At 48.7% G+C, this 25,472-nt stretch overlaps 1 protein-coding gene across 1 annotated transcript in view; it reads right to left on the minus strand.

The window, feature by feature from the left end:
- RARB (retinoic acid receptor beta) overlaps positions 1 to 25,472 on the minus strand; it is a 336,058-nt gene that overhangs the window by 166,323 nt on the left and 144,263 nt on the right. The window contains exon 3 of the mRNA XM_086942137.1: positions 15,499 to 15,640. Within this exon, the coding sequence (XP_086798263.1) occupies positions 15,499 to 15,640 (142 nt within the window). The remainder of the gene's footprint in view (positions 1 to 15,498; positions 15,641 to 25,472) is intronic.

Below are 25,472 nucleotides of genomic sequence, written 5' to 3' on the forward strand. Positions count from 1 at the left end.
TGGATGATGTGAGTGTGTATGTGTGTTTTTAACTGGACCATATGGACAATTATGTACAGTTACTTTTAGTCATCAATGTCAATGATAGAATTATTTTAACTAAATGTATTGTGTTTATTAAGAAAGATGGAAAAGCTTGTTATCAAGAGGGTAGTTAATATTTATGTTTATGTTTTATATTCATTAGGTTTTTAACCATGCTTTAATACAAGAGAGACTATTATCACTGTCTTGAAGAAGGCGGTTGTTATCAAGGGAATACCACCGAAACGCGTCAACACCTGTGTATTTATATATAATGTTGTATCCAAGTGAGTATGTTCATGCCCAATAGATTATATGATTATTGATCATTTGAACAAATGAAAGGAACGAATTCAATGTGGAACAACTCAAACATGATGTGATTAACGGTTTGCACTTTTTTTCTCTCTCTCATTATCCATACTTATGTGATTTTGTGATTTTTAAAGTATTGTTGTGAATTGGAATAATTTATGACTTTGTGGAACGATAATCTTGTTTTAAATAAAATATATATATATATTTTGTTACATTTTGTGTGTATTATAATTGCTAATTAGGGTCTGCTTTTTTCATTTTGTATGTAAGGATTGTGTTGTGTGCTTGTAGCTCATTTAGCATCGGGTGTCATAAGATACTCATATTAGTTGTGAACCTTTTTGGCTTTCCCAAGAGAATTCCGAAGTGTTGTTTGCTCAAAGAAGCAGCCCACAGCTGGAACTCCGTTACCATCCCGTCAGCCATTGCCCGAGTGCCCGCCTTACCAATCTGGCCCTGGTAGAACCCTGCGTCGTCTCCACTGAGACTTGCCGGTATGCACGCGCTCTTTACCTAGGCCCACTCACGAGTGGTGTGCACAACGCTTTCACTTTCTCAGCGCCAGCACGCATGCTCGACATGCGCAGTCAAACCAGCTGAAGGAACTCACAAAAAATGCTACAGTGGACGGTTGTGATAATCACAAAGCACAAAACCCGCTTCAACATTTTAACTGCATGAAACAACATTTTAGTTGCATTTTTAGATAACTTGTGGGCAGGGCGAGGAGAGCTGGCCTTAGCCTGCATCCCTTCCTGATGCCAGGAATAATGCTGAGTTACAAATCAGCCAGCCCAGGCCTGTTTCTAGGAAAAAACAGGATTCCTGATCTACGTAGGGGGGCTACCATCAAAATAAGAGGGGCACGGCCCCTTTAGGCCCCCTTGACTGTGGCCCTGGGTCAGTTACACCAAAACTAAACATGCTGATATCTCAGCAACACTGGTCACTGGTCTCTGCTGCTGGCCTCACTGGTTACATGCTCCTCGGTTCAAGTGTGGCCCTCCAGATAAAGGAACAGCTTCAACCCTCCAAAAAGAGTCATAATCCAAGCCTGGATGAGTCAGAATTACTCAATAGACCTTGCACTCTGGGGGAGTGAGCTCTCCAAGGAGCAAAGTAACCACCTGGTAGCTGGACCTCTGTACAGTGGGGCAGGCGCGGGGTGGGTCTTGAGGGGGGCAATGAATGTGGCTCGAAGATACTCCAGCCAGAGGCTGAAAGGGCCCTCTACTTGGTCCATGCGCGCCCATTCAGTTTGGGCATTGGCTACTTTCAAGTTCTTGGGCATAAGACAATAAGATCACAGGATAGTTTTGTGGGCTTCTCTTGTTCTGGATGCAAAGGCTTGAGATGGATTCTATGTGTATTCCAAACCCAAGCAGACAGGAGAATTATAGCTCCTCATATGGAGGTTTCTGTTCCCACCGCTTGCAAAACTTCCAGTCTTCCTAAACTTTCCTGAGCAGGTATTTTGGTGAAAAGGGCTGTGGACCTCCTGCAGGCTAGCCGGGTGACAGGGCACACCGGTATGCACCTGTTACAACGCATTTTTTACTCCGCACTACCACTACAACGCAGGCATTACAACACATACCATTACAACGCATTGCGCTGGGGGGCGCTCTAGGATAAGAGGTAAGTTTAATTTACTATCCAACACCTTCCCTAGGGTCCACGGGGACTGGAGTTAGAATAGTAAATTATACTTACCACTATCCAGCACCCCAAAGCGCTATGCGTTGTAACGGTATGCGTTGTAAATACCCCGTTGTAATGGTATGCGGAGTAAAAGTATGCGTTGTAACATCATATATCCGGGCACACCCATATGTTTGTGCTGGAAATCACTCATTTACTATTTTTGGTCACAGAGGCCTTTTTTACGTGGTCCACTCCATCACACAGTTGGTACACACACAATCTGAGGGTCACAGTTACCGATTGGTAGTGGAGTTTGCGCAGGGATGGCAGACCTTGCACCTCGAATACAGCCGTACTGTACCCTTACTTGTTACTAATCACTGCCAGTACTCTCCTTGTAAGGGGAGCTGCTAGGGATTGCTGCCTCATGAACTATTTCATTGGGTGCCTTTGTCCTATCTGCCACCTTTTGCTCTGCAGCAGTCGCACTTGAGCCCGCTACCAGTGCTTAACTTGAGCCGGTGTTTGCTGGTACTCAGCACTGGCACTTAATTCTCAACACCAGCACTTATGACAGTCCACCTTATGGTGGCGCCGTTTATCTACTTTTGAGGTTAGGATATCAACAATGTGTGCGCTAAAAATGAATAATACCACCACATCCATGCCATTCTGCCAGCTTTGGAGGGTCTGGTTTGTGCGAAGTGTTGGAATTGTGAGAGTGTGATGCATCGTGGTTGTGCTGGTAGTGACGTTTCACGGGGCAGCATGGGCAGTGGCTCAAGCTTCAGTGCTGTCCTAAGAAATGTCGTCGACCCTTACATCTTGACTCTGAACTGACTCACTTGATTTTCTGTGGCGCATAAGATGCTTGTTCAATTGTGGCTGTTTACAACTGTATTCCTTTACAAAGCCACCACGCACTTAAGTGCCAGAGGTCTGGAAATCTGCTGACTTCCAACCTTTTACCCATGCAATTTTGTATATGTTTTTGCTTTGTTCCTTCAATTGTTTTATATTTAATAAATGCATTGCATCTCCACTCAGGAGAACAGCATCACAGAGCTTTCTGTGGTCTGTGTACTATTGTGTTTATATGCCCTTCCTGGAGAGACCAGTGTTCCTTATAATGCTATGCTCACCTCAAGTGTCTCCTGACTTACAGGGTACTCTTCGTTTCTTTGCAAATAGTCCTAAGAAATGCAATTGTCCCTGGCACATACATTTTTTTTTTTTTACAAATTCAGCCCTGCACGCTTCTGATTGGTTCCTGCAATTAGAAGCTACCTGCACAGGCATGGCTTTTCAGCCCCACAAGTTAAGGCAATAAAATAACATTTTTGATTTCCATAGTTTGGGAAACAATGCAATGAAAACATTTAAGAGGCCAAGGCCTCCGCCTGGGGCAGCCCCACTCGTTAGCAGAAATGCCTCCCAGCTCGGTTCAGAAATCACAGCCACAAATTAGGGAATAATGTACTTAGGGAAGAGGATGAAAGGGAGCGGGAAACGCTTTGTCTGCTCAGAGGGAACATGAAATATTCCCCTCTGATAATAGTTTCCAATACCAGTTTATTAATTGCTGGCGGAAAGTGCTTTGGAGAAGCGAACAAGGCCTGCCACGAACTCTATGGGCGATTAATCCGCGGCTGTGGGGCTGGAGGGAAGCTCATTAGACGGGTGCATACAATTATGGTCCTTACATAAGCATCTTCACAGAGCAGGAGTAAATTATGGCTGTTGTCAGACATGGGAGCTGGCAGGCAGAGGCAGCGAGGAGCCGGGGGGACAGTAAGGGGACGAAGACAACTTCAGAGAGGGAGGAGCTGCCCCATGTGGAGAGCAGGGTCCTGGGGCTTTCTGAGTGGGCACCAGCCCTGGGGTGATGCCCCCCAGTAAAGAAAGAGCTGCTGGAGTGGTGTAATATGTAGAGTATGATGGAGAATGTACCCTTCCTACTGCTAATGGGATTGCATAACAAACAAGTGAAAAACGAGCATTGGCAACGGCCTGGTTTATAGCTGAAGGTGCCTGGATGCTTTTATTCATGTATTGTGATGCAGTATGAATTTATAGAGCGCTCTAATATCCAGAAAATGGGCTTCCAGGTGAAGGGGGCAATACACCAACTATCAGAGACCAACAGAGAAAAAAGAAATTCTAAATTGTCAAAAGGAGCCAAGAAGCAGATTTACAAGTCCCGTACGCCACATTTGCACCGCCGTTGCATCACTTTTGTGAAGCAGCGTCGGCGCAAAGCCAGCGCCATGCTGTGGGGTATGTACAACGTGACGCATCTAGGGAGATGCGTCACATTGTAAAGCCCTGCGCCACATGTGGGTGTTTTCAGAGCAGGGGGGGCGTTCCGGCGCAGGAAAGCCTCGCTAAAGTGGCTGAGTGAAATCTACAAGATTTCACTCAGTCACTTTTACGGCCATGCTGCGTCAAAACCCAGCGCCTGCCTGAAGCAGGCATAAGGATTGACGCAGCATGTTAGGTATAGGGGCCCCCCAGCAGTGCTGGAGTTGCGTTGCGCTTGTAACACAACTCCAGCACTGCTCCAACTTTCCGGCATCAGATGCGTCACGCATCTGTCGATTCTTGCGCCACGGTGCACCGCTTTATAAATGCGGCGTATCCATGGTGGCGCAAGAGGTGTCTGCCGTGACGCACAATAACTGGCGCATCCCTGCTGATATGCAGGGATGCGCCAGTTATTGTAAATCTTCCCCAAGTTTTTAATTATTTGAGAAAGCTGTGCAGCGAGCCGTCCATCCATCCATGCATTCAATCACTCAACATCCTTGCCCTGAGTCATTTATCCTTCAACTCAATCATCTAGTCATCCAATCCCTAGCTCATTTTTCTCTTCATCCACATGCCCATCCGCAATGCCGAAGACATAAACTCATGAATCAAAGACGAGGCACTGTTAGTTAGCTTTGCTGCTAGCTTGCGAGGGGTGTGAGAAGGCTTCTGGTGGTGTGTAACTGCTATCTTGCGAGGGGTATAACAGTGCTGTTAGTAGCATGTGCTGCTGGTGGTGTTTTACTGCTAGTCTGCGAGAGGTGTGAATGTGCTGCTGGTGGTGTTTTACTGCTAGTCTGCGAGAGGTGTGAATGTGCTGCTGGTGGTGTTTTACTGCTAGTCTGCAAGAGGTGAGAATGTGCTGCTGGTGGTAATTTACTGCTAGTCTGCGAGAGGTGTGAATGTGCTGCTGGTGGTAATTTACTGCTAGTCTGCAAGAGGTGTGAATGTGCTGCTGGTGGTGTTTTACTGCTAGTCTGCGAGAGGTGTGAATGTGCTGCTGGTGGTAATTTACTGCTAGTCTGCGAGAGGTGTGAATGTGCTGCTGGTGGTAATTTACTGCTAGTCTGCGAGAGGTGTGAATGTGCTGCTGGTGGTAATTTACTGCTAGTCTGCGAGAGGTGTGAATGTGCTGCTGGTGGTAATTTACTGCTAGTCTGCGAGAGGTGTGAATGTGCTGCTGGTGGTAATTTACTGCTAGTCTGCGAGAGGTGTGAATGTGCTGCTGGTGGTAATTTACTGCTAGTCTGCGAGAGGTGTGAATGTGCTGCTGGTGGTAATTTACTGCTAGTCTGCAAGAGGTGTGAATGTGCTGCTGGTGGTGTTTTACTGCTAGTCTGCGAGAGGTGTGAATGTGCTGCTGGTGGTAATTTACTGCTAGTCTGCGAGAGGTGTGAATGTGCTGCTGTTGGTGTTTTACTGCTAGTCTGAGAGCAGCATGAATGTGCTGCTCAGCTGACCTGAGCAAAACCAAAGGGGATGATGGTCGAAGTGTTGAACATTGCAAGCACTCACCCCCAGTCAACTGGTCTGGGTTTAATCCATCATCAATCATTAGCTTACTCCGACACCCCAGTTCAGACAATCATCCCCTTTGGTTTTGCTTTGTTCGCCCTAAGTTGGCAGGGTATGCCCAGACGTGGGTCCCTTGCTCACTTGGCCACTGGATTCAAGCTAGCCTGGCTGATGAAGGTTATGAACCCGAAACCGGTCCCAGGATGCTTGTTTCCGGTCCAGGGATGGCTTGGCAGTACTGGCTGGACTGTCCCCTGAGGGTCAGGGTCAGACTGATTTGCGTATGGGCATGTCTGAACTGGGGTGGTGGAGTGAGCTAAAGAATGATGATGGATTAAACCCAGATCTGTTGACTGGGGGTGAGTGCTTCCATTGTTCAACACTCCGCCCATCATCCCCTTTGGTTCAGCTGACCTGAGGGCACACATCAAATCCACTGACATGGTCAGTGTGACTGCTCTCCCCCACGCAGCTCCACCACGAAGTGTAGCCACCTGAGCCACCTGAGCTCTGTTGCACGGTGTTCAAGCCCCTGCTCCGCCCACAGGCTCCTGCCTGCGCCTCATCCCTGGTGGTCCAGTGGGAGAGCAGTCTGCTCTTCTGCTGCTCGGTCTCTGCCCCTCTTGCCTCTTCTTTGTGCCCATTTGTTCTTTCCTTAATTTTTCACTCTTTCTCTCAGCTCTCTCCTTTGTTTTTCACACTTTCCCTCTGCTCTCTTCTTCATTTTTCACTCTTTCCCGCTGCTCTCTCCTTTGTTCTTCACTCTTTACCTCTTCTTGCTCTTTCTTTAGTTATCCCCGCTGCTGCTGCCCACGTAGCCCCTCCCCCTCCCAGCTGACCCGCCCTCGCCCCGATCCCTACTCAATGGCACCCGCAGAGTGGTTGAACTGCTGTCTCGCCAAAGGCAAGCATGTCTACGCCTGTCCGTGACCCGACCGCAACCAACGCCAGGGACCCTGGTCCCCAGACCCACCTCCGATACAACTCCACCACCCTCCACGATCTCAACCCCTGACGCAACAACTGCCAGCTCTCGATGTCGACCAACCCCCAAGGCCCTTTTTTCTGTCTATACAGCTGCCGCACCTTCACCACCTCCGTAACCCAGCAACATCTCCCAGACTACTGGACATCACCGCTCTCAAACCACTCAGCTGCATCCTTCTCAATGTATGCTCCCTACTCAAGCACACAATAGAAATATGGGACCTATTTGCCTGATGTCGCCTCCCTCATGGAATCCAGACCAACCCCAACTCGGCACCCGACATCGCTACCACCATTCCCGACAGACACAAGATCCTGTGTAAGGACCGCCCCACCCACCCAGGAGGAGGCATCGCCATCGCTCACAAAAGCACCCTCCACATGACCACCCCCCCGGACCACACAACGAACCTCATGGATCACCTCCACTTACAGATCCAGACCCACCCCAAAACGATTCTCCACGGGAGCCCCATCTACAGGCCGTCCGGCCCCCGCACACAGTTTACCAATGCCATCACCAACTTCATCGCGTCCCACGCCCTCGCATCCACAGAACCTGGGGGTCCGAAGGGTCTTTGTACAGTGTCGGCTCCTGTCCTGCACTGTAGTCAGTTAGACACGCTGATCCTGGGGGTCTGCGGTTCTTTATATAGTGATGTTGCTTGCACCAGGTCAGGGGTTGCACATAACAAGCCTGGGGGATCTTCTTCTCTTCATGTAATGCCGGTTCCTGCACCGCAGTGGATTAAACACGCTTATCTTGGGGATCTGGAGTCTTTAAATAGTGATCAGGTGTTGCACATCGTGAGCACAGGGGTCCTGGTGTCTCTGTATAGTGAGACCTGCACCACAGCAGTGGAAGCACGATGGTCCTGATGGTCCTAGTATCTTTGGGTAGCGATGGCTTCTGCACCAGAGCAGGTTGGACATAATGAGGCGGGGGATCCTAGTGTCGCTGCACCGCAATGGCGCCGGCAGCAGTTCAGGGACTGGGCGCAATGAGCCTGAAAGCCCTGGTGTCTTCATTCATTGATGGTGCTTTCGCCAAATGAGATGGTTATCACAATACGCCTGTGTGTCTTAGCATCTGCGTTCATTGATGGTGCTTGCACCAGATCGGGGGACGGGGTACAGTGAGCCCTGGAGTCTTTGTGTCTTCACTCATTGATGGTGCTTTCACCAAATGTGATGATCGACACAATACGCCTGTGTGGCTTAGCATCTGGGTTCACGGAATGGGGCACAGCGAGCCTGAGAGCCCTGGTGTGTTCATTCATTGATGGTGCTTTCACCATATCAGGTGTCAGACACAATACGCCTGGGTGTCTTTGTATCTTTGCTTAGTGATGGTGCTTGCACCAGATCAGGAGTTGGGGCACAGTCAGCCCTGGAGTGATAGTGTTTTCGTTCATTGGCGGTGCTTGCACCCAATCAGGAGTTGGGGCACAGTCAGCCCTGGAGTGTTAGTGTCTTTGTTCATTGGCGGTGCTTGCACCAGATCAGGAGTTGGGGCACAGTCAGCCCTGGAGTGATAGTGTTTTCGTTCATTGGCGGTGCATGCACCAGATCAGGAGTTGGGGCACAGTGAGCCCTGGAGTGATAGTGTTTTCGTTCATTGGCGGTGCTTGCACCAGATCAGGAGTTGGGGCACAGTGAGCCCTGGAGTGATAGTGTTTTCGTTCATTGGCGGTGCTTGCACCAGATCAGGAGTTGGGGCATAGTGAGCCCTGGAGTGATAGTGTTTTCGTTCATTGGCGGTGCTTGCACCAGATCAGGAGTTGGGGCACAGTCAGCCCTGGAGTGTTAGTGTCTTTGTTCATTGGCAGTGCTTGCACCAGATCAGGAGTTAGGGCATAGTGAGCCCTGGAGTGATAGTGTTTTCGTTCATTGGCGGTGCTTGCACCAGATCAGGAGTTAGGGCACAGTGAGCCCTGGAGTGATAGTGTTTTCGTTCATTGGTGGTGCTTGCACCAGATCAGGAGTTGGGGCACAGTGAGCCCTGGAGTGATAGTGTTTTCGTTCATTGGCGGTGCTTGCACCAGATCAGGAGTTGGGGCACAGTGAGCCCTGGAGTGATAGTGTTTTCGTTCATTGGCGGTGCTTGCACCAGATCAGGAGTTGGGGCACAGTCAGCCCTGGAATGTTAATGTCTTTGTTCATTGGCGGTGCTTGCACCCAATCAGGAGTTGGGGCACAGTCAGCCCTGGAGTTTTAGTGTCTTTGTTCATTGGCAGTGCTTGCACCAGATCAGGAGTTGGGGCATAGTGAGCCATGGAGTGATAGTGTTTTCGTTCAATGGCGGTGCTTGCACCAGATCAAGAGTTGGGGCACAGTGAGCCCTGGAGTGATAGTGTTTTCGTTCATTGGCGGTGCTTGCACCAGATCAGGAGTTGGGGCACAGTGAGCCCTGGAGTGATAGTGTTTTCGTTCATTGGTGGTGCTTGCACCAGATCAGGAGTTGGGGCACAGTGAGCCCTGGAGTGATAGTGTTTTCGTTCATTGGCGGTGCTTGCACCAGATCAGGAGTTGGGGCACAGTGAGCCCTGGAGTGATAGTGTTTTCGCTCATTGGCGGTGCTTGCACCAGATCAGGCGTTAGGGCACAGTGAGCCCTGGAATGTTAATATCTTTGTTCATTGGCGGTGCTTGCACCCGATCAGGAGTTGGGGCACAGTCAGCCCTGGAGTGTTAGTGTCTTTGTTCATTGGCGGTGCTTGCACCAGATCAGGAGTTGGGGCATAGTGAGCCCTGGAGTGATAGTGTTTTCGTTCATTGGCGGTGCTTGCACCAGATCAGGAGTTGGGGCATAGTGAGCCCTGGAGTGATAGTGTTTTCGTTCATTGGCGGTGCTTGCACCAGATCAGGAGTTGGGGCACAGTGAGCCCTGGAGTGATAGTGTTTTCGTTCATTGGAGGTGCTTGCACCAGATCAGGAGTTGGGGCACAGTGAGCCCTGGAGTGATAGTGTTTTCGTTCATTGGCGGTGCTTGCACCAGATCAGGAGTTGGGGCACAGTCAGCCCTGGAGTGATAGTGTTTTCGTTCATTGGCGGTGCTTGCACCAGATCAGGAGTTGAGGCACAGTGAGCCCTGGAGTGATAGTGTTTTCGTTCATTGGCGTGCTTGCACCAGATCAGGAGTTGGGGCACAGTCAGCCCTGGAGTGATAGTGTTTTCGTTCATTGGCGGTGCTTGCACCAGATCAGGAGTTGGGGCACAGTGAGCCCTGGAGTGATAGTGTTTTCGTTCATTGGCGGTGCTTGCACCAGATCAGGAGTTGGGACACAGTCAGCCCTGGAGTGATAGTGTTTTCGTTCATTGGCGGTGCTTGCACCAGATCAGGAGTTGAGGCACAGTGAGCCCTGGAGTGATAGTGTTTTCGTTCATTGGCGTGCTTGCACCAGATCAGGAGTTGGGGCACAGTCAGCCCTGAAGTGATAGTGTTTTCGTTCATTGGCGGTGCTTGCACCAGATCACGGGTTGCACATAATGAGCCTTGGCGGCTAAGTGCCACTCTACTGGAAGGGTTCTTGCACCACATCAGTGGTTGGACATGTTGGGACTGGGGATCCTTCAAGGATGGTGTCTGCCCCGTATCAATGGTTGGGCACAATGAGCCACAGAGTCCTGTGTCACTGTATTGTGACAGTGCATTCACAAGAGCAGTGTCACAGTGGACACAACGAGCGTGCAGGTCCTAATGTCTGTTCACTGGTAGGGCTTGCACAAGAACACGGATTTAGGAACAGTGAGCCAGAGGGTCCTGTGTCACTGTATTTTGCTTGCACAAGATCAGGAGTTGGACACAAGGAGCCTGCAGGTCCTAGTGTCTTTGTTCATTGATGAATGGTCCTGTGCCAGATGATGGGTTGGACACAAAGAGACTGTCGGTCCTCGTGTCACTGTATTGTGAATGTGCTTGCACAAGATTAGATGTTGGACACAATGAGCTTGCTGGTCCCACTGTCGTTGTTCGCTGATGGTGCTTGCAGGTACAATGAGCCCAAGCATCCCTGCACCACTATTTTGTGATGGCGCTTGCACAAGATTAGTGGGTTGGACAAAATGAGTCTGGGGGTCCTAGTGTTTTCGTGCAGTGATGGTGCTTGAACTACAGAAGCCTAAACACAATGATGATGAGAGTCCTAGTGCCTTTGTGCAGTGATGGTGCTTGCACAAGATCAAGACTTGGGGCTCGATTCACAGAACTAACTTAAGACAAAATCCTAAACTTACTACTTTTGGTATTTACAGAAGGTATTTAGTAGGAGTAGAGTTAGGATTTTGTCTTACGTTTTACTTAAAACAGACTTAGGACAGACTTAAGACAGACTTAAGTTCGGATTTTGTCTTAAGTCTGTCTTAAGTTTATCTTAAGTCTGTCTTAAGTTTGTCTTAAGTCTGTCTTAAGTCTGTCTTATGTCTGTCTTAAGTCTGTCTTCCAGGCCCTGACCGCAAGTTGGCCTAACGGCTAGAGTGGTTGACCTCGAATCTGGAGAACCGGGTTCGAGTCTCTGCAATGATGACGAACATCCTGTGTTTCTGGGCAAATCACTTAATCTCCCTGTGCCTAACAAAACTGAATGTGTTCTCAGGTAACACAACTGGTGCTATGTAAAGCGCTCTGATACCCGATTCGGGTCAAGCTCATGCTGTATAAAACTCCGTAAAAAAAAAAGGTAAGAGAAGGGCCGACCTCCGCTGTAGCTACGCCGTATGCAAAGGGTGTGAGCGAGGCGTAGGGAGGCGGAGCGCAGGTGTCTGGAGGGTTGGTGGAAGATCAGGCGTGGTTGATGTAGGCCGGTCCTTGGTTGTGCAGGGCATTGTACGCTACAGAAAAAAAAGAACAAAATTCCGATAGTGCCTAGAAGTGCCTAAGGCCGGTTTGTTGCGCTGTCCGAGTGGTGTGAATACACTTTGCCTTTTTCCTTGTCTCACATCAGCTTTCATTCACCATTGTTGGTCAGGAACAGGTCACGTGGTCCGCGCTGTAGGGGTCGGGGTGATTTCCAGCTGGAGTTTGGAGGGGAAAATGTCTCCTAAACTGACTTTGACCCGCAGCCGACAGATATCGCGAGCATGCACACAAACATGGAGAGGAAAAGAAAATATACGTGTGTGTTTTCACGGACTCAGAAAACACCCGGCTCTGCTTTCGACACCAGAGGTGTTATCACAAAAATGTCATCGAGCGAGAGTTCACATAAAGGACAGAAGCGAGGCAGAGGAAGCGGCGAGGCCGGGCCTTCCTGCTCGCTTTAGCACAGATTCATCATTTCAACACAAACCTTTCCCTACAGCCCGCCGCATTGGTCCAGGCAAAATGCAGATTTTATGCAAGCAGGGCCTAAATGTTTTTGGCGGCCTGTGAATAGAATTAGACGCTAATACGTGTCTGCTCGTGTTGTTTTAATCTGCACTGGGCATTGGCGCTTCCTGGCAGGAATGTCCAGGAACAAAATGGCCGCCATCCAGTGCCTAATTTGATGCGGGTGTTCCTGGAATTCATGTTTTGTCATCAGACTTACACAGAGCACGAGACAAAGTGGCAGAAAAGGAGAAAGGAGAGGGCGAAAGAAGGAGGCTGAGAAAGCCGAGAACAGAGGCAAAGGGTGACATCAGCAAATCAACAAGCACTGGCAAAGCTAGTACGTCTGGCGTTAAAAGTATGTTGCATGGTAATGTGAAACAAGCGAATGTAATGGGAATAAATATGTATTTGTGTGGAAGCACAGAGCTGTAGAATAACGCTGGTGTAGGTTAAAAGGTCAGGAAACAGTTGCACTGTCAGGCCAGGCCTAGATTTTTTTGTTTTTTTTAAAATTTCTTTCTTTATTTATTTTTTGAAAGCGCACAGCTACCTCCGAAGTGGTGTTCCGGAGCTAGGAGCCCTCGGGAAGATTAAGCGAGCTAATTCCCAGAGTCACATGGTGCTGGGCTAACCTGCTGCTGGCGATCAAACCGTGAACTCTGAAGTCAGGCAACCTGGCCGCTGCGCCACACATAGATATTCATGTAGGTTAAGGACTGCCCTCCTCACATCTGTGCTGAAGCAGGAGGAAAATAACATTACTTTATTTCGTTGCATTACAATGTCATACGTGACCCCCTGAGAGTTCAAGCTCAAGTACCTGGATAAGTAAACAAAATGATCACAGCTATGTGGAGGGCAAGCACTTTTTTGTGGAATCGCACAACTTCTGCCAATCAAAACATGTACTCCTAGCTCCCTACATGTGGGGAGAGCCAAAGCCCTTCCTCCAGTGATGCTCACATAATTGTCGGCCAACAGCTGCGCTGTCAACCCAGACCATAGAAAAGTAATAAAAAGGACCGGCATGCAGCCCTGGCATTCAGGAACACCAGTATTCAGCAACAACAGGGCGCTAACAAAAACCTTGGGACCCTGCACTTATTGTTTCCTTCAGAAATGATACAAATGACATTTCTGTCTCATGTTGGGGCAAACCAGATCACTGAAGTAAGGGTAGGGAAGGTGACAGCAGTGGACTTTGGGAGAAAATCTCTGCACCTTTGGTAACCACATGTTGACAGTCCAGTACATCAGAACTTTATAATGCAGAGATGTGATCTACTGACCTACATGCAATTATTTGAGAACAGTAAAGCCAGAGATTTAGAAAAAAAATGGGGAATTTTTTTTTCCCATTGATTTGTACTGATCTTAAGGGTTTTCTAAGCAGCAGAATGCTAAATAATAAAGCGATGTTTCGCGTAAAGATTGGCTATCTCCCAGCTAAATGAGACATGCTGGTTTGTATGTAGTAGGTATGTTGTTGGTTATAGAGCCAAGGAACAAAATGGCTAATCCCAACTTTCCACTTGACTATAATGTGTGAGACTGAGCAATCACCGTCTTTACGTACTTCGGGTCCTTCACCTGGAAAAAGGCGGAGGGCTCGCAGGCCCTGCTGGGAGAGAGCTGAAGAAACCATATATAAATCCACACATAAAAAAACAGGACCACTACATAAAAAACTTTCTCCAGTTGTAACTAATCTTGGAAACAATGTCAGGGTGCAGAAAATACTAACAGCCGTTGATATCTGGAAGATGAGCTTGAATACTCGCGCCTTAATGGAAAAACCTTATCAAGCAATTGTTATGGTTAGAACTGAAGATCACGCAAAGTCTTAAAATGCAAATGTTGAAAGCAGGCAAGCACTCCTTCAAATAATAATAATTTATAAAAATTTGCATAAACCTGTCTCTGATTTTCTTATTACAGCCAATGTACTAATCACTTGTAATAGGAAAATGACATTCCTTCTCTACTGTAATATGTTATTACAATTGAGTTGAGGCTTCCCTTTGCGGGTTGGCAGTCAGTAGACAGTATGAAAGGCAAGCCACGGAGCAGAATTATTGCACATTGTAGACTACCGTGGGTTTTTAGAATTGACTTGCGTACAACTGCTTAAAATATGCTTTTGTTTCAAATTACCAGCATGTTTTTTTTCATAGTACAGATTCAGCATGTATCCAACATATCTATATCGCTTCCATAAGAAAGGCCAAGAGACTGTGGATTTAAAAGGGTTTGGGAAATGGGAGCAGGGGCCTAGCTTCAGGGGAGGGGTGTTTGGAGTGTTACAACCCCCTAATAAATGTATTCTGTAGTAAATATTTGGGTACAGGTGCTTTAAATTGGATATGGTGAGGTGTTTGGCGGGTTTCACTTGGGATTTTTACCCACATATTCAGACAAAAACACACACACACACTCCCTCTGGTCTCTATTTTAAAGGTCATGAAAATGGCAATTTTACAAAATATTGCGTTATAAGTACCGCTCACAATTCACACTCCTCTCCCTTCCCACTGCTCCTTAAGCCCCCCACCCCCTCCTGCTTTGCTCCTCGTATAAGGTATTTTAACCCACGTGATTGTTGGGAAATCTGAAGCTCACACCCCCACCCCCCAATCTTACTGACCAAGCTACGCCCCTGGATGGGAGCTGATATGACCATGTATTATAAAGAATAAAATACCCTCTACTACACTTTACAGGATATAACATGACCTTTGGACGCGTGCCTCTAAAAGGTCAATGGAACTCCGTAGTGACTTGTAATGCCCTTATAAAATATTGCAAAGGCGGCTTTATCCAATAAATAATGAAAGGAGAGAAATGAGACATTTAGGAGTAAAAAGCTGTGGACCAAATCGGGCTTGCACTGAATGAGGCTCTGTGACAACAGGTATGGACTCCACGGTGCACTACAAAGCACTGCACGGTATATATGACCCCGTTACATTTGACATGACATCAACAGCACAGATCATGCAAGGAGGGGCTTATGTGCTTACATCAAGTGGCTCATTTCCGCAACACTTCCTCGTGTTGGCTATCAGAGGGAGGGATGAGGCTTCAGAGGTAGGAGCTCAAACATGCACCTGATGAAGTCACGCGCTTCCAATGAGACAACCCTACCTGCCACATTCAGCAGAGGGAAGGGCCCAAGCAAGCAGTGTGGCCTGACTGCTGGGTGGCAATAGTGGTAATAATGCCCATGGCGGTGACGTCAATATCACTATTTCTGGAAGTTTGTTGGTGGGTGGGTCGGGGGCGGAGCCTGAACACTGAGGCGTATGTTTGCACTCATTGGAGCTTGTGGAGGAAAAAGTGCTGTAAATCATACCAATATAAGGAATAAAAATAGTCCATATGCCTCCAACTTACATTCTTTGGACATGCCCACTTCAAAGCATCTCTGCAGCCGGCAGTACTGGCAGCGGTTCCTGGTGACTTTATTAATGACACAGTTCTTATCCCGGTGACACGTGTAAATCATGTTCTTCTGAATGCTCCTGCGGAAGAAGCCCTGTAATCAAAAAGAGAGAAGAAAAAAGAAATGACATTAAACAATGAGACCTGGGCGCGAGATCAAATCCCATCGCATCATATCCTGATTGTTCCCTTCGGCTAATGAAGCGGCCGCCGCATGAATCTTGCAGCGCGTTGACCTCTGAGGTCCTCATGAAATATTAAAGGTGTATCTAGTTCCTACGGCAAGGGGCAGGCGGCTTAATCAAAAGTCTGTCGAACGGGCTCGCAATGTATCCAAATGAGGGCGAAACTGATCTGGTGGCCAAGCATTTAAGGACCTGGTGGGTAGGGTTTGCTTGCCTGACCTGGACACTGGAGGTCAGGGTAAGTAGATGTTCCTCTCACTCAAACACAAAGCATGATGGTCCCTCCACTTGATCTTTGCGGAACCCGCGCGACTGGTCGCGCTGGTCAGACCGGAAGAGAGTGCGGAATTCTAGTGGTTGCAACGCGACACGCTTTGGTGTCGCGCATGCAGCCAGGGCTGCCGGACTCTGTCAGGGCATCAGCATGTTTTCTGAATGGGCTGAAGCTTTTTATGCCCCTGTTCTTGCAGAGGAATGGAATCTCCTTGCAGGAGAAGGCATGGCTTTCCACTGGTTAATGTTAATGAGAATTTCCATAGCCATTAAACCCGCAGGTAGCCAAGCGCATCCAGGTAGGAGTGGCCTCAGCGGGGGATCTAGAATGGATTGGCTTCCAAGAGTTTCCAGTAATAGATTAGGTTGTCATCTGAGTGAAGTTAGGGAGCGCTAGAGAGTTCTGTGACCCAGTAGCCAGCTAAGGAAAATGGCTACCGCCTATTCCTGACCCACCAAATGCAGCAAAGTGGTAGACGCAGGAGCATGGTGTCTAGAAATGCCCAGATCTGAAGATTTCCATCCTCACCTTGTAGATGGGTGTTCAGTGCATGGATGGATGGCAGCTGCTATCCCTGGCTAGACTTTGGAGCCCCTGACACTGTCATTACTACCCCTGGTTGGTTCGTAGCAGTAAAGGGACTGAGCCACGAGCTGCTGCTCAGAAGTGGCCTCTTCCAGCCTCAGAGGATGTGGAAGAATCTGATCTTAAAAAGCATCATTAGATTCTGCACTGGCCAACAATGCTGCTCTTCAATTTGCAGTCTCACTGAGGTGGTGCCAATCTACCAAACCTTGTGAGAGATTGTAGTCAGGTCAGCAACTCTTAACGCTATTCCAATTGTTTTGCTTAACTGGCATAATTTATCTTGTATAGTAGTATCCACGACTTTAAGAGGTTGACTAGCTTTGGCTCATGTTGGCATTTGGATTACTTGGCCGACTGACCATGTTGGTTTGGTGCGACCCACACTGCACTAGGCTACTTTCTCGCTAGGTGTGCGCTATGTAGATACCTGGAGGCAAGTGACAAACGCAAGTGGCTACCACCATGTGACATTGAATGCTACGGAAATGGTGTCCACACACAGAATCTACCACCAGAGCACACGAGGCAGACCACTTTGCAGACTTCCATCAAAGAAAAGGTATGTAGCATCCCACCGTGATGTGACGCACAGTAAGGGCCGGATTACGAGTTTGGCAGTCCATCGGACTGCTGAACCCTGTACCCCTGGATGCATGCATGGGGGGACACATGGTGTGCTCTCCTGTGTGCATGCACGCCTAGTGCCTGCACAACATTGCCTAAATCAATCAATCAATCAAAGCATTTGTATAGCGCGCTACTCACCCGGAGGGTCTCAAGGTGCTTGGGGGAGGGAGGTCCGCTACTGCTCGAACAGCCAGGTCTTGAGTTGCTTCCTGAAGGAGAGGTGGTCTTGGGTCAGGCGGAGGTGGATGGGGAGGGAGTTCCATGTCTTGGCAGCCAGGTAGGAGAAGGATCTTCCTCCCGTTGTGGCTCTTTGGATGCGGGGAACGGCGGCGAGGGTGTGCCTGGTCGATCGTAGCTGGCGGGTGGGAGTGTAGAAGGTCAGGCGGTCGTTGAGGTATCTGGGGCCTTGGTTGTGGAGAGCTTTGTGTGCGTGGGTGAGGAGTCGGAACGTGATTCTCTTGCTGACGGGGAGCCAGTGCAGGTCTCTCAGGTGTCCGGTGATGTGGCTGTGTCGGGGGATGTCCAGGATGAGCCGTGCTGAGGCGTTCTGAATGCGCTGGAGTCTTTTCTGAAGTTTGGCTGTGGTTCTGGCGTAGAGGGAGTTACCGTAGTCCAGTCGGCTGGTGACGAGGGCCTGGGTGACCGTCTTCCTGGTTTCGGTGGGGATCCACCGGAAGATCTTACGTAGCATGCGTAGGATGTTGAAGTATGACGAGGAGACGGCGTTGACTTGTCTGGTCATTGAGAGGGAGGAGTCCAGGATGAAGCCCAGGTTGCGTGCGTGGTCCGTTGGTTTGGGTGCGCTGCCCAGGGCAGGGGGTCACCAGGAGTCATCCCAGGCGGAGGGTGATGATCCTAGGATGAGGACTTCCGTCTTATCTGAGTTCAGTTTCAGGTGGCTGTTCATCATCCACTCGGCTACGTCTTTCATCCTTTCGTGTAGGTTGGTTCTGGCGGTTGCGGGGTCATTGGTGAGGGAGAGGATCAGCTGGGTGTCGTCGGCGTAGGAGATGATGTTGAGGTTGTGTTGGCGTGCGATGGCCGCGAGGGGGCTCATGTAGATGTTGAAAAGCGTGGGGCTGAGCGATGATCCTTGTGGTACGCCGCAGATGACTTCGGTGGCCTCGGATCTGAACGGGGGGAGGCGGACTCTCTGTGTTCTTCCGGCGAGGAAGGGGGTGATCCACTCCAGAGCCTTCTCCTAGATTCTGATGTTGTTAAGGCGCTGCACTAGGGTGCGGTGGCAGACCGTGTCGAACTCTGCGGAGAGGTCCAGGAGGATGAGGGCTACTGTTTCCCCGTTGTCGAGCAGGGCTCGGATGTCATCGGTGGCTGCGATGAGGGCGGTCTCGGTGCTGTGGTTGGCCCGGAAGTCGGATTGCGAATGGTCGAGGGATCCATTCGTCTTGAGGAAGGCGGCCAGCTGTCTGTTGACGGTCTTCTCGATGACCTTGGCAGGAAAAGGAAGGAGAGAGATGGGGCAGTAGTTTTTGAGGTCGGTGGGGTCCGCTGATGGTTTCTTCAGTAGGGCGCTGAGTTCGGCGTGCTTCCTGCTCTCTGGGAAGGTGGCGGTGTCGAAGGAGGCGTTGATGATGTCCCGGAGATGGGGTGCGATGACGGAGTCGGCCTTGTTGAAGACGTGGTGAGGGCAGGGGTCGGTTGGTGATCCGGAGTGGATGGAGTTCATCGTACGATGGTGTCTTCGGTGTTGACCGGGGTCCAGGGGCGGAGGGTGGTGATGGGGGGCATTGGTACGGTCGTAGGGTGCGTCGGCTGTGTGCTGAAACTGTTGTGTATATCTGCGATCTTGCTGTGGAAGAACGAGGCGAGCGAGTTGCAGAGGTCTTGCGAGGGGGTGATGTCGTTGTTTCCGGCACTAGGGTTCGAGAGCTCTTTGACGAGGTTGAAGAGTTCCTTGCTGTTGTGGGCGTTGTTGTCTAGTCGTTCCTTGAATGCGGTTTTCTTGGTGGTGTGGATCAGCTGGTGGTGTTTTCGGGTGGCGTGCTTGAGGGTGGTCATGTTGTCTGTAGTCGGGTTTCTGCGCCAGGCTTTCTCGAGGGCCCGGCAGTTCTTCTTGGAGCTCTTGAGTTCGTCGGTGAACCAGGATGCTTTCTTGCTGCCGGGTCTGATGGGGGGGGGTCTTCACAGCCCATGCTGTGCAGGAACTTGCTTTGTCGTTCCCATTGCGGTGCCTTTTTCAAAGGCACTGCCGTGGGAATGCGGAAAGACCGTCTGCCAGAACAGGAGAAAACTCCTAATCTGGCGATCCGCTTCCGTACTTCCAAAGTCGTAATCAGCCCTTAAGATCCAACGGCAGACACACAATGGAACTCCAAACACACATCCAGCATTGCCTAAGTACAACATGTAGTCAAGAGTCATGGGAAACAAGTGGATTTACAACCAAGATACACATATGCCCACATCTCCACCTACTTAGCAGTTCTATTGCCCGTCCATGTTCAAGATAGCGAAGTATTTGCCAAAGCCCTTCAATTTGTTTCCTACACCCACTATTCAATGAATAAAACACAGACTCCTAACCGGGATTATGACACAATACCTGTAAAACGTCATCACACGCTGAATGAGACATTTGGTTTGTGTTGGCGACTCCATAGCCATCCTGAAAGTTCTCCATACTTCTGAAAATGTTACAAAGCCACACTAGTGGCACCATGTGTGCTACACACGTGCAGGTAACATACATGTGGTGTTTTTTGATTTAGTTATATTGCAAGGCCACCAATCACGCTGCACCAACAAACACAGCTACCCTGGTAGCCATATTGAATAGCCCATTCAGGCTGAAACCAGTAGCTAACTTGGATTGCAAGAAGTTTGTACTCATTCGACCAGTTTTAAGAAATCCCAGATCACCATTGTTTTATAGGGTTCTGAGATGGAGGGCTGGAAAGAGCAGCATTTGGTACTAACCACTCCTCCACTCTGAAGAGCTTCCCAATGACGTCAAACCTCGTCATGGGTAGTATGAATAGGGAGAGGTGTGGTGCAGCGGCTGACTCAGAAGTGCAGGGCTCACAGTTCGATCCCCGCAACAGCTCAGCTCAGCACGAATAGCTCACTTAACCTCATGTGTGCTCATGACGAGCTCAGCTTGTCATGAGGCACGGTGGCCGTGTGCTCATGAAGAGCTGAGCTCATCACAACGGCCGCAACGCTCACATGCGGGGATAATTCCCCCGCTGTGCTAAGCGTTCCGAGGAAACGGGGGTGGCCGTGACGAGCTCAGCTCGTCATGAGCACACGGCCACCGTGCTTCGTGACGAGCTGAGCTCATCACGGGCACCGGGGCACTGTGCGCGCTGCCCCTCCCCCCAGCACAGCGGGGGAATTACCCCCACGGTGAAGGGGTTAATCTCCCCGACGGTCCCCATCGCCTTGAGACCCTTAGGGGTGAGTAGTTTGTGCTTTACAAATACTGGATTTAGATTTAGATTCATGAATACAATTACAATTACAATTACAAACAGGATGACAGACACCGGCTGGCTGAGGGGCATGCAGCGCCCCCTAGGCCGCCTTATAAGCCCGACCACCCTTCTGGAGGCAGCACCACATATCCTGTAGTCACAAAATTCAGGGACCGCCTTTGGGGCTGAGTTAGCAATAGAGCAAAACACTTATTTAATTTTTCAAGACCCTGCCCAGTGTGACGTCATGTCAGGAAGAAGCAGGGTTCAAAAATCGACATTGGTATTTTACTTCCGGAAACAGTTCCTCTGAATCTAAACAAATCCAATGTAAGCATTTTGATGCATATGGACACACCTAACTAGAGAAGACTAGATTTAAAGCTGCCATCACAAGAGGGCACATGTGAAAATAGACTGAACAACAGAGGTGTGGGCAGGGCTTTAACCCCTTCGTCGCATGGCAAATTCCGCCGAGGTGCGAGAGGGGGGTGGGGCTCGGCGTGCCGCTGCCAATCTGACCACGGCGAAAAGGCCAGCTGCGTATTGTTAGCGTAGTTGACTAAACTGACTCCAAAAGATTTTAGGATGGAGAACAGGGGCTGCAAGTAGACATTAAATAGAATAGGGCTAATTGCAGAGCCCTGTGGCACCCCATGGACAACTGGGGATTTAGCGGAGGAGAAGGGTGAAAGAGTTACTACCTGCTGGCGACCCTCCAAGTAGGACTGAAGCCATTTCAGTGCACGACCTCTCACTCCCAGCCTCCTCAGCCTTTCACCAATAAGAGATGATTCACCATATCGAATGCGGCCCACATATAGAGAAGTACTAGAGTAGTAACATTCCCGCTGTCGGCCTGCATACGTAGGTTGTCCATCATTGTAGTCAAAAGCGGTACAAAAGGGGGGTGGTGATGGACGGAGCATCTGAATCAATCAAACACTCACACCTAGTCAAAAGATCTGGGTTTAATCCATCACCGTTCTTTAGCCTACTCTGCCACCCCAGTGCAGACATGGCTATATGCAAATCAGTCTGACCCTGTGCCTCATGGCAACAGTCCAGCCCGAACTGCCAAGCCATGTCTTCCCTGGACCGGAAATAAGCTTCCGAGGACCGGTTTCTGGCATTCCAGCCGTCTTCAGCCCGGCTTGCTTTAATCCAGTGGCAAAGTGAGCAAGGGACTCAAGTCTGAGCCTACCCTGCCACACTTATAGCGGCCAAAAGCGGTACAAAAGGGGGGTGGTGATGGACGGAGCATCTGAATCAATCAAACACTCACACCCAGTCAAAAGATCTGGGTTTAATCCATCACCGTTCTTCAGCCCACTCTGCCACCCCAGTGCAGACATGGCTATATGCAAATCAGTCTGACCCTGTGCCTCATGGGAACAGTCCAGCCCGAATGCTTATTTCCGGTCCGGGGAACACATGGCTTGGCAGTTCGGGCTGGACAGTTCCCATGAGGCACAGGGTCAGACTTATTTGCATATAGCCATGTCTGAACTGGGGTGGCAGAGTGGGCTAAAGATTCATCATTGTAGTCAAGGCGGACTCAGTCCCATGCCCCGGGCGGAAGCCAACCTGGTCTTTATCCACTAAGAGATTCTCCTCAAAGAAGCAGGACAGAGTCCTACTGACTGCTTTCTCCAGAATCTTCACCGGGTATGGAAGGAGGGAGATGGGCCTAAAATTGGCCGGTACTAATGGGTCCAAAGAAGGCTTTTTAATCAATGGGGACACCACCGCCAGTTTCCAGCATTTCGGGACCTTACCTTCCTCCAAAGACTGATTGCAAATCCGCCTCAGCCATGGAAAGGTATTACGCCCTAAAGATTTCCATAGTTTATGGGGAAAGAGGTCCAGGGGAGAACCCTTGTACAACTTGTACAATTTGTTGTAGGTATGATGTTACTTGTTTTTATCATATATCAGAATGCAATGACAGAAACAGCAAAATACAAGTCGGACGGCACACTATGATAAACACAGATTTTTAGCTTACGTGTTTTAAGCCACGCCCTTAATTACATTGGCCTCGCCCCTTTGAGAGACCCCCCTGTTTTTTCATCCCACTTAAAGCCCTGGGTGTGGGCATCTGTACCCTCTGGACTTGTAGTGCATAGAGACCACTTTCAGACAGAAACAGAAACACTTGCTAGGATGACAGCTATCTGAAACAGTACCAGAGATCACAAATGCAACCGGACCAACAAACACAAAGAGCGAAACACGTGTCGGCTGAGCAGATCAAAGCACGCAACACGAGTGATGTGAGGAAATTGTATCATATATCACCTTACAAAACAATTTTTATTAAAAGAAAATAAGAAAGGAATCAACACAGTGGTATGAAGGATGAAACAGAGCACGTTTGTATCCCAAACCTAAGAATGTTCTCCTATGGGCTGGGGTGGATGGCCAAACCCAGAGGGACTTAAAAAAGAGCATCTGTAACACAGAAAAGAAGACATGGTTGCAGTAATACACCGATTTTTAGCCCCTATGCTTTCGTATTGCAATACAAATTCCTTATATCTAAGAGCAAATTGTAGACTAACCTTTGAAAGTATTCCTAGGCTGGATTTTGAAAGGGGCAAGGAATAAATGCACATTTAAACAACCACTGGCAAAACCAATAGCCCTGGCTCGCATTTTGAGGGTTGACTAAAACATTAAAAAAGCCTGCTGTGTTGAAAAAACGAAAATGGCTGCTTTCTGTATACAGTGCATCTATGGTGTGACTCAGAGTACTTTTGTGATGTAAAATAATCTCTTGTGCATTGCAATGCAAGCACTCCATAGTAGGCGAACAACACATAACATAACTAGTAGCAGGAGGAAGGGGAAATACTCCTTTGGAAGTAACCAGAGGCCACCACATGTAGAAGAACTGGTAACACTATGTCATGCAGGCTGCTGCGCTGTCAAGCCGGACCTAAAACATTACAACGCGTTTCCAAAAATAAGACTCTAAACGCGCCTTCACTTCAAATGAGTTTGAAGCTAAGCACCTCTACACTGTCCCATACATGCCAGAAAGAAAGGGGTGCTGCCCTCACAAGAAGACTGTCCGATCTGGCACGACCGAGATATAATTTGGGGGAAATTGTATTATTTCGTCTTCTGACAAAGTGGGAGACAGCACCCAGAGCTGTGTGACATTTTAGAGTACTCGGCCTGTGAGCACAGCCACCACTGTCTTGGAAATCATTAAAAACACAAACTTGGCTTATTCTTGACTGGCTCGCCCCCCCTCCCCCACCCCCGTCCGCCATGTCATTCTGCAGCTAGAATGTCTTACTGAAATATGTTTCCCCCAGGCTGTACTAATATAGCCTAAAAGGCCAGTGAGTGACGTCTTAAGAGCTGCTGTAATTATGTTATTATAATCCTTTGGAATGTTTACAGTAGCAGCAATTACCTGTCAAAAAAGGTCTGCCGGGGAGACGGGGGTGGGGAGGGGTTGGGGGGGGGGTCACTGGCCCAGCCTGCAGCTCCCCCTCCTTTTCGAGCGCCCTGCATGTAGCAGCATCTCGCCGGAACTCCCATAACCTTGCGTGTTTTAAGTCTGACCTTTAACCTCTAATGAGGTATCTTTTACAACAGTGCTTAATTTGAGATGGTGGTTACCAGTGCTCGGCAAACTTAATGGCAAGCACCGGCACTTATGACAGTGGTCACATGGCGGCGCTGTTTGTGTAGGGTGACCAGGCGTCCCGGATTTCCCCGGACGGTCCCTGTTTTTCACCTGCTGTCCGGGCAAATTTCAGGAAATCCAGCTCCTGTCCCGGTTTTTAGAGAGGGGCGACTGAAAAATGTGGGAGATGCGTTTTTATGTTTTACAGAGCAGGGATAGTTAGCAGTTGTTTCAAGAAAGCAATCTAATTAACAGGCAAGCTTCTGGGTTATGCATCTGTGACAAATACGTTATTCAGTCACTATAGAAAGATACTATTATATTGCAGGCGGTGAAGTTCCTAATGCTACTTCATACAAAATCTAAACAAATTTATATGAATGAAAGTAGTGACACTAGGGATCTAAAAATACAAAATTATCTATTGCAATATATATTTTTTAAAGAATTTTTTTTAGGTCACAGAACAAAAGCTATATCACATTCTAACTATAATCATTCATCCATACACTCATACTTTGCACTCTGATTATTAGTTATATATATATGATACAAGGTCAGCATCCTGAAATGATTAAATGTCTGACGCACATAAAATGAATGATTAGAACACTGAAATCTCATGGACCGAAAATCTTTAAAAAATATATATTGCAATAATTCATTTTGTATTTTACTATCCCTAGTGTCACTACTTTCATTTATATAAATGTGTTTAGATTTTGTATGAAGTAGCCTTAGGAACTTCACAGCATGCATGTCCCCACCTAGGTGTACTTCTCACTAGTTTCAGGGGACCCCTCATCTTTACAACTATTATATTGCAGCCCATGCGTTCCTGTGGATACTCCAGCTGGCCAGCTGTAGAGTTTCTAATGGATCTGCTGCATCTCCTGGGTTTGGCATCGAGCATTACCAGGGCTCTCAAGCTCCCTGGGTCCATCCATGAGCAGCATGCCAAGGCCAGGCCACTTCCAAGGATTCTGGCACATGGAGCCTTGTTTATCCCATTATAATATTATCCCTGCAAGTTCCAGAATTACAAGAACAAAAGTGGACTCGGGAATTGTGAAAGTTCTGCTTATACCCATCCAGTGGGACACACAAGGTGAACGAAGAGATTTAAATTAAAAGCCTAGATTTAAAGTAACAAACTTCATTAGGTGGGCACTCTC

This window comes from Lissotriton vulgaris, chromosome 10 (genome assembly GCF_964263255.1).
Source record: "Lissotriton vulgaris chromosome 10, aLisVul1.2, whole genome shotgun sequence".
NCBI lineage: Eukaryota > Metazoa > Chordata > Amphibia > Caudata > Salamandridae > Lissotriton > Lissotriton vulgaris.